Source organism: Diabrotica undecimpunctata, chromosome 8 (genome assembly GCF_040954645.1).
Source record: "Diabrotica undecimpunctata isolate CICGRU chromosome 8, icDiaUnde3, whole genome shotgun sequence".
Classification (NCBI taxonomy): Eukaryota; Metazoa; Arthropoda; class Insecta; order Coleoptera; family Chrysomelidae; genus Diabrotica; species Diabrotica undecimpunctata.
Genome location: NC_092810.1, coordinates 134738769 through 134748229, shown reverse-complemented (window position 1 = coordinate 134748229; position 9461 = coordinate 134738769). Strand labels below are relative to the sequence as shown.

The 9461-nt window shown below is 34.6% G+C and overlaps 1 protein-coding gene across 1 annotated transcript in view; it reads right to left on the bottom strand.

Moving 5' to 3' along the window:
- Positions 1 to 3385: 3385 nt before the first annotated feature.
- The window catches only part of LOC140449132 (uncharacterized), a 61642-nt gene continuing 55566 nt past the window's right edge, over positions 3386 to 9461 (bottom strand). Inside the window, exons 7-8 of the mRNA XM_072542278.1 lie at positions 6707 to 6870; positions 3386 to 4040 (exon numbers count right to left, since the gene is read on the bottom strand). Of these exons, the coding sequence (XP_072398379.1) occupies positions 3430 to 4040; positions 6707 to 6870 (775 nt within the window). The 3' untranslated portion in view covers positions 3386 to 3429. The remainder of the gene's footprint in view (positions 4041 to 6706; positions 6871 to 9461) is intronic.

Here is a 9461-nt window from a genome sequence, read left to right as displayed (position 1 = left end):
TATAATTTCGAACTTCACCAACTGTATGACAAACCTGATATTATTAGGTCCATCAAAATAAACCTGCTGCGGTGGTTAGGTCACATAGAGAGGATGAATGAGATGGAGCCGCCAAAACATATTTATAACGAAAGAATAGATGGAGTGAGAAGGAGAGGCGGACCCAGAGCACGATTTAAGGATCAGGTGGAGGAAGACTTGAGAATGTCGGAAGTACGAAACTGAAAAGCCAAGGCGAAGAATAGGAGAGAATGGAGACTTATCCTTGAGCAGGCCAAAACACACCATGGGTTGTGGAGCCAATGATGATGATCGTATACGCTGTATTTATAGACGTAATTCCTGTGTAGTTAAAACATTCAAAGATATCACCTTTCTTCAGAATATTATAATCACTAGAGAATGATTTATATCTCCATATTTCTTTTATAAGTCGTTATTAGTCGTTGTAGCGCCATTATATGTATCGTGGCTGCATCTTGTTATAATTCGGTTGGGATTATCTATTCCTGGTGGTTTGTTTCTGGCTAGTTTTTTAACAGCTTTAACTTCAAGAATCGTTGGTAACTCCTCTTAGTTACCTCTTTCGTTTTTAAGGTTTTCTTATTTGTCCTCTATAGATAGCAAGTAATTAAAAAAACGTTACACTGTATGCTTGGCAACAATGCAGACGAAATATACAGCGTAACTTTGTTGATACGTTAACAGGTGGCGTTAGGAGCAGACATAATAATTTATTGAATTATTTTATATAACATATTATTTATATTGTTCTGTAGCTATTTTCTTGTAGCATCTGATAGCAATTACTATTTTTATTGGGAATAAGCCACAATTTAAGTTTAAAATAAGTTTATTTACGTTTTAATTTCCACTTCGGGAATTTTGAGAATGATTTGCGAAGTGGAAATTAAAACGTCAATAAACTTATTTTAAACTTAAATTTTGGCTTATTCCAAATAAAAATAGTATTTAACATATTTATAATTTGTTTAAAATTTATAAATCTGGTAGCGTTAGAAGCAAGCATAATAATTTATTGAACTATTTTAATATAACATAAGTAGGTATATAATCTATTTAACATATAAATAATTAATAAATAATAAAATTTTTCTTCTGCAATTACTACATCAAACTGTTCTTTATTCTGCGCCACTCTTCTTCTTCTTCTTCTAATGGCGCTACAACCCTTTGTGAGTCTTGGCCTGTTTTTGTTGTTCATTTGATGTTCATGGTTTTAAGATCCCTCTCTACGTCGTCTATCCATCTTTTACGGGGCCTTCCTCTTGTTCTGTTTCCTTGGGGCTTCCATCTCTGGACGACTTTTACAGCTCGATTATCTGGCATTCTTTCTAGGTGACCAAGCCAGTTTAGTCTTTGTGACTTTACAAATCTGACAATATCTTGGCTCTGCAGTAGTTCATACAGCTCGTGGTTCATTTTAATTCTCCACGAAACATCGCTGCACTAGGTTGGTCCAAATATCTTCCTTAGTACTTTGCGCTCAAATATTCTCAGTTGATGTTCATAAAGTGGTTGAGAGGGTCCACGTTTCACATCCATATGTGACCACTGGTCTAATTTTTGTTTTGTAGATTCTCAGCTTAGACTCACGATTCAGTAACTTACTTTTCATTAAGTCTTTGTATGCATAAAAGCACTTATTATCGCTAAGAACCCGTGCTTGTATTTCTTAACTGATGTTGTTGTCATTTATTATTGAGCCTAGGTAGTGAAAAGTGGAGGCATATTTGTAGGTATGGTTGTCTACCTTTAGATTCTCATGTTCATTCGATTTTGTGCACTCCATATATGTATTTTGTTTTGATTTCATTTATATATATAGACCAAACGTAGCAGTTTCTCGTTTCAGTTCTATAACTTCTTCGCTTAATACCCTTTTGTTGCGGCTTATTATGGCAACATCATCCGCATATGCGCATACTTGCATTGATCTTGTATTAATACAGCCGTTTATATCCAGTTTTCTAACAACAGCTTCTAAAGTTAGATTAAAAAGTGTTGTTGATAAGGCATCACCTTGTCTAACTCCATTTTCAATATCAAAGGCCTGCGTCATATCTCCATCTATTCTCACCATAGCTTTGGAACCCTCCAGAGTCATTCGTATAAGTTTAACCAAATTATTGGGTATCCCTAACATAGATAGTTGCTTTAACATCTTTTGTCGATCTACTCCATCAAACGCTTGTTTGAAATCGATATACAAGTTGTAAATAGGTATGTTATAGGTATTCAACACATTTTTCATGTATACCTCTTAACATATGTATTTGGTCTATAGTTGACCTCTTTGATCTGAAGCCACATTGGTATTCACCAATAATCTCATCCGAAAACGATTCCAGGCGGCTGTATATAATTCCTGATAATATCTTGTAGACAACATTTAAAACTGTTATGCCCCTATAATTTTTGCAGAGTCGTTTGTCTCCCCCTTTGTACATAGAAAGTATGAATTCAACTTTCCAATCTTCTGGGATGACTTATTAAACGTTTATGCCCGTCCAAGCGCTAATATTGCGAAGCCATGACATACCGTCTATATATGATATACCGACAGTACCGCCTATTGTACCATCTTTTTTTCTTTGTTGGCTTTTGATATTCTAGCCCTTATCACTAAGAAGTGATCTGTGCCTATGTTGGTATCTCCATAACTTGTGCAGTTACATCTGTTTCCAGTCTTGGTTGTTCTTTTCCTCGTCAGGGGAGGTCTAGGTTATTTTGTATTTAAAATAGGTGCTTGCAACTATCATCAATTATTCCTACTGTCGAAAGGAAGAAAGCCGACTTTCGTCCTATTCGAGTATTCATGTCACATCGCACTATTTTAATATCATTTCTATAACAGTTTCTGTATACTTCTTCTAGGTCTTCGAAGAACTGGTCTTTTTCGTCTTCTGGTTTATAAACAGTCAAAGTATAAACATTAATGAAAAATAATTAAAGAATTTCGCTTTTAAGCTTAAGTAGCATATTCTTTGGCTATAGGATTTAAGATTAATAATGGATTTAGTTCTCTGGTTTACAATCAACCCCACTCCATCTATATGTTGACTTTTGATGCACGTTACATTTCCGTTATAATACACGGAATCTGTTTTTTTTTCAGGATACAGTTACCGTCCATCGAATACTTTAAATTTATTTAAAAATTGTTAAAAATAAATGAGCTGCCATGAAAAATTTTCGTTCAAACTTATAAACATTGTCTTTAAATCTATATAAAATAGACAAAATCATATAAACCAGATACAAAAAGATAATCGAAGAATCACATAGATTTGCAGTAAAGGCTAAATTTTACTACTTATAGCATGGAGTTGGAGTTACTAATTATCCAGAATTAAAATAGGTGTAAAACAATATTTTGAAATTTATTTTTAATATTAAATAATCATATTATATAGCCCACACTTTAACATAATCAACTTGTAAATGTGAATCTTCAGTTCCAATATTCCAGGTAGGAAGCCACTGTTCTCTACCTTCCCAAAAGTTAGTGGCAGCATTAGGTGATGTGTTGGACCAAGGCTTACCACCTGGACGATTGTTAGCGTTATCTGGAAAATAGTTCACACCGCCTACAGCTAAGTTAATAATTATGTAGAATTCTTGGTCAAAAGGAGCCATCTTTGAATCTCGTTTCCAAGGGTTGTCTAAGCCTGATGATGATAATTGACCCAACTCCCAAAATCCTCCTGCCGGAGGCGTTACTCTTCCAATCTCCTGATCGTCAATTGCAAATTTAATGTAGTCTGGAGTCCATTCTACCTGGTAGTTATGGAAAGCTTGGTCATAGCCAGTTTCCAAATTTTTTTCAAAATGTGTTCGTGAATATTGATTGTAATTAGGATTTGGTCCCCAATGAAGGGTGCTTCCTACTTGTTGAACGCCGATGTTTAATCCGGCAGCATTGGTAAGTTGCCTGTTGCCCCTACTCTCCATAATGTCTATTTCCCCAGAAGCAGGCCAACCAGAATATTGGTTATATCTTGGTAGTAACCAAATAGCTAAAAAAAAAAAAAAATATTTAAAATTATTTCATATGTGTGAAAACACTTTTTTAAATTAATTATAAACAATGACGATGCACAAGCACAGCATAAAATTTACGATGGTCACCTAGTTGGACTAGAAAATACTGACAACGCGCAATGTAATAAAATAGGAAAAGTTAGCTAACGAGTTTTTTAAATAAAATTATGAATATGGAACAAATCAAGTAAATAGAAAAACATCAGATATTATTTGGCTCCCTGCATAAGTGGTATAAATCAAATTTAAAGCGTTTCCTCCATAATCCATTGTGCTTTATGCCCCCATATATTGTTCTTATCGGGTAGCGGGTGCTATCCCGCTACGATGATAGAATCATCGAATCATCGATTCCATATGATGGAATCTCCTCCCTTCACATCCAAACCAACTCGCCGTTTTAATGCTAAAATTCCGAATTTATTTATTTATTAAAATCGCTAAAAAAACGACCCAGTCTTTGGCGGCTTCAAATTACTTAATACAAATTACTTGACACAATGTCAGAACTCATATAACGGACCAGAAGGTGATATAACTGGAGGAAGAGCTGAAAACAATAAAATGGAACATCATGGATCTTATTTAAATAAGGCGAAGAGGAGAAGCTCAAATTACTCTTAAATCAGAACACCTAATTCATTTTAGAGGAGAAGAAGACACTTCGAATGGTGAAGTAAGATTGATAATTTTTATGCATTAAACAACATTATATGGCATACCAACATATTACACAATAAGTATGGGCGACTTTTATGTGTAAATGGGCTCCAAACTCCAGAAGTAACAATGGACAAAATTGAATATGGCGAAATAAATAAGAAATGGAAAAGAACACTCAACTTCTTAGACCAGCAAATTTATCCATGATTAAGTCTTTTTGATAAAAAGACAAATAGAAGATACTAAACAAGTAAATAATAGCATAATAAAGGTACTAAAATATACAAAAAAGGAGTCTTCCCCGAGAGTAGTGACCCAGAAAGAAAAACTAAGCCAAATTCCAAGAGCTTCTAAGTAAAGGAAGACAGTTGACCAAATAATACGACTTCAACTACTTCACAACAATGAAGAACATAAATAAATATATTCACCGATTAATCCGAAAAGACAGAAAAGAAAACAATACAAGAGAGATAACATATCCTATTCCTTCGAGAGAATCCTTTTAACAACGTGAAAAAATTGCGAATTTTCAATTGCCAATAACTTGAAAAGTATTGGATTTTTCGAAAAACTTAATAGATGATTTTTTGCTTAAAATTAGGCGTATCGATATCCGAGGTTATTCTGAAAAAAAAAATTCACCCCCGAGAAGGGGTGGCAACCACCCCCAGGGTGGTTGGGGAGTTCAAATCATTTTCACCTTTGAAGTTAAGGGTAAGATGAGCTAAATTCCAAAATTGTATGCAATTCGGTTCACAGTAAAAAATTCGAAGCAATAATGCTTCAATGACTGCACTATTTTGTCATCAGGTGCCACCAATCACGCACCTCGATGTGCATCGCCCTTCCTTCTGGAACTTATAATTAAACTTAATTGGTTGAGAAATGAAAAAGTTTCATATAAAAGTTAATTTATCTTTAAATATGGGACATTTTCGGATCTCAAGTCAGTGTATAGTGTGGTTTTACCCGTCTAGGGTAGCTCCCTAGAGCACTTCGCTCGAAGAGCTCTGCAAATTTTCTAAGACTCTGAAGCTGAGTTTTTTTCTTCTTAGAAAACCTGTGTTTTATTTCCACCAAGTAAATAAACCATAAAGGCATTGTCTTCTTTAAGACAATGCCACAATAAGAGCGTACCGGCTAACTACGCAATATTGCAACATATTGCGCAATAGTTAGAAAAATTAATAAACATGGAAACTTGCACCAAGATGCTAACACCTTTTCATACGTTTATTAATTACACCGAAGACAACAATTTGTCGCAAAATGTATGGAAGGACCAACGGAAGACCAAGCTCCTGCCCAAAGTCACAAACCAGGGATGAGCAGAGCAGAAATACCAGAAATAACACAATACGATATCAAAACGACACATTCAGAAATGAAAAATAACAAATCCATTGGCGATGATGGAGTAGTGATCGTGACGATCAAACTAAGTAGAAATAAAATCATCCAGAAACAAAATGAGACATACAGATCTGAAAAACTACCATCCTATCGGTTTGCTATCACATTTATATACACTTAAAAAAATATATATGAAAAATACACTGGAGGCTCAGTTAGATTTCTATCAGCCCAGAGAACAAGCTGAATTTAGATCGGGATGCAGCGCTAACGACCATTTACTAGTGATTAAAAACTGATAAAGAAGTTTGCAGAATACAACAAACTATTGACACCGATCTTCTTGGACTACGAGAAAAGATTCCATACTATAAGCTATGCTAAATAGAGCGTCGCAGGCCACACTGCTAGACAAACAATGTATGCACAATACAACATTGAACACCTTACAACGGTAGATGACCAAGAGGAAGACCACAGATAAGATGGGTAGATGACAATAAAAAAATAGCTGGAAGTATGTGGAAGCTAAGAAGAAGAAGAAGTATAAATACCATTTTAAAACATAAATCACTTAAAACTTAAAAGATATAAAATATAGTAAAAAAATATTAAAACTTACCGGGCCATAACCAATCACCAGCTGGAACTTTTGCTCTAACTTCAACTTTGCCATATTTAAACGAGAAGGAATTAAGAGATCTTATACGAGCACTCTTAACGGGATTAACTATATTTGACGCACTTCCAGTTCGAGAACAACCATAAAATTGTGGATTTGTACACCTAAAGTAAAAATATAAAATAATTAACATTTTTTGTGTAAAGTAATTACAGCACGTCTATCCAAACTTAAGGCAGTCCACACAAGGGTGGTTATCGATAGGAGAGGTAAAAATAGTGTCAGAGAAGCATAATCGTTATGATTGAGAAGTACAGTGCATTGGCTAATTACGAATCTTCTACGCTTCTCATCCATGGTGGTTGGTACGCTCTGATCCTCGTTCTTTTATTAATGTCATAGCAAACTGACGTCGTACGATTAACGATTTTGCTTCTCTTACACCTCGCATGGATAACAACCTGTGTGAGGATTACTTAACAGATATTTATATAGAGTTAGTACAAGTTAAAAATGACGTAAATTTCAGTATTCGTTACTAAATACATAAATTTCAAGATAAAATACAATTTTATAAGTGATGGATACGACCGCTACTTGATGTAAGTTCATTTTATCCAGTGGTGCTCAAACTTATGCTGCATGAGATCTACCACATAAACTGCAAGCTTCCGGAGATAGACTGCTATACCCTGTTTTTAAACCAGGAGGAGTAATTCAAATTTACCGCGCCGTAATGTTTGTTTGTAATTGGTCCAACCTGTAAGTAAAAAAGTTTACTCCACTGTTATGAAATTTTGACACTAATGGCATTTCATAGGTTAACTAAGTTATATCGGCGATTTTTTGTGTTTTCTGTGTTATTCTTTTAATTTTTAGATTTTTAGTCTGCTTTTATATAAAAGAGAGTTGTGTTTACAACTCTTTAGCTACGTATTAATATAATATAATATTTTTGGATTATCGTCGAAGGCCGATATGATCAACCAAAAAAGAAGGTGTATTTGGTAACTTTACTGTGACTTTCTTGGGTGTGAATCTGTCTCTTTAGTTTACTGCTCCTGATTTAAAAACAAAGCATAGTAAAAAAAAAACAATTTTAAAAATAAAAAACTTTATTGCACATTTCTAGTTGATAAAAAGTTGTAACTACAGAGAGTTGTAATTAAAGTCATGGTTTTTATATTAATTTTATTTGGATGTTGATGCATGGCACTGTATATCATCCACAAGTATTTCATATGATGGTACGTAATTACCGAGGGCCAAACGCAGGCATGAAGAGAGATGTTCGTCAGTTAGCCGATTACGATATTTTGATTTCACTATCTTCATTTGGGAAAATGCAGATTCACACAAGTATGTTGATTTAAAAAACACTGCGAGCTGCAGAGCTACTTGTCTCAAAGACGGATATTTCTCAGACGATATGAAAGACCAAAATTTCGTATCGGTCGTTCTGGATTTAAGGTGTATTTAAGGACGGAAATAATCTCCATATTGAACGTAACGGATATTTCAGTGGCTATTTTTTCCACGTCTTCACACAATAAAATGGATTAGACATGAATGCTACAATATCTGTCAGTTTTTAAAATCAGCGAAGCGTCTTTCAAACTCACTATGAAGTGCTTGCAGCTCCGTCTCGTAATAAACATAATTCAAATGAGCGGCTACCCTTTTTTTCAACGATGGAAAGTTGTTTAAATCCTTTCTGCTAATTTGCTTAATCAATAATTTCAATTTGTTGACAAAATAATGTATTGCGCTCATCATATCGATAATTGTTTTATTTTTACCTTGTAGTTCAAAATTAAGGAAGTTCAAATGATTTGTTAAATCTATTAGGAAAGCCAGATCACTGAGCCATTTTTCGTTTTGAAGTAGATGAGTGTCGTCCCCTCGTTCTTCTAAAAAAGAAATTATTTAGGGAAGTCGCTCCTAGAACCTATCTAAAAATTTTCCAAGGCTCAACCACCTCACATCTGTATGCAGAAGTAAATCAGTGTGTTCCGCGGAGTCACTAGTTTCAAATTGCGCTTTAAAAAGACGTCGTTGCAACATTCGCGCTCTGATTGAATTCACAATATTTGTTGTCATCTTCATGTCGTCCATATTTAAAATTTTGAAACACAAAACTTGCTGGTAAATGATGCAATGAAATAAAAAAAACGATGAAAAGTTATCGTTAGCTCGACATAATGCAACAAATCCATTGTTAAAGTCAGTCATGGATGGTGCACCATCTGTTGTACTACACACGAGTTTGTAAATCGGTAGCTCGTATTGTTTTACAAAATTTATTAAAACGTTGTATATATCTTCTCCGCAAGTTTTTTCTTTCAGATGCAGCATTGTTAACAATTCTTCTTTAGCCAACATATCAGAAAATACTATCTGAATGAAAATACACAACTGGGCGGTATCAGTCATATCGGTTGACTGGTCATATTGCAAAGAAAAGTACATAGCATCATAATTATTTCGATCATGCACGTATGGTGAGTCAGGATAGTCCCCGTATTTTTTCCGTGAATCGCGATCGACTTCAAAAACTTTGGCGATCGACCGGTCGATCGCGATCGACCTTTTGAGCACCGCTGATTTTATCTAACAATTAAACCCTGCAAATTTTTGTTTCACTTTCACAAAATGTATTATAATGCATTATCACTACACCTGTTTCGGCACATGTAGGATTTATCATGGGTAGTTAGTTCTCTAAGCCCATTGCTATCAGATATTTTTATAGATC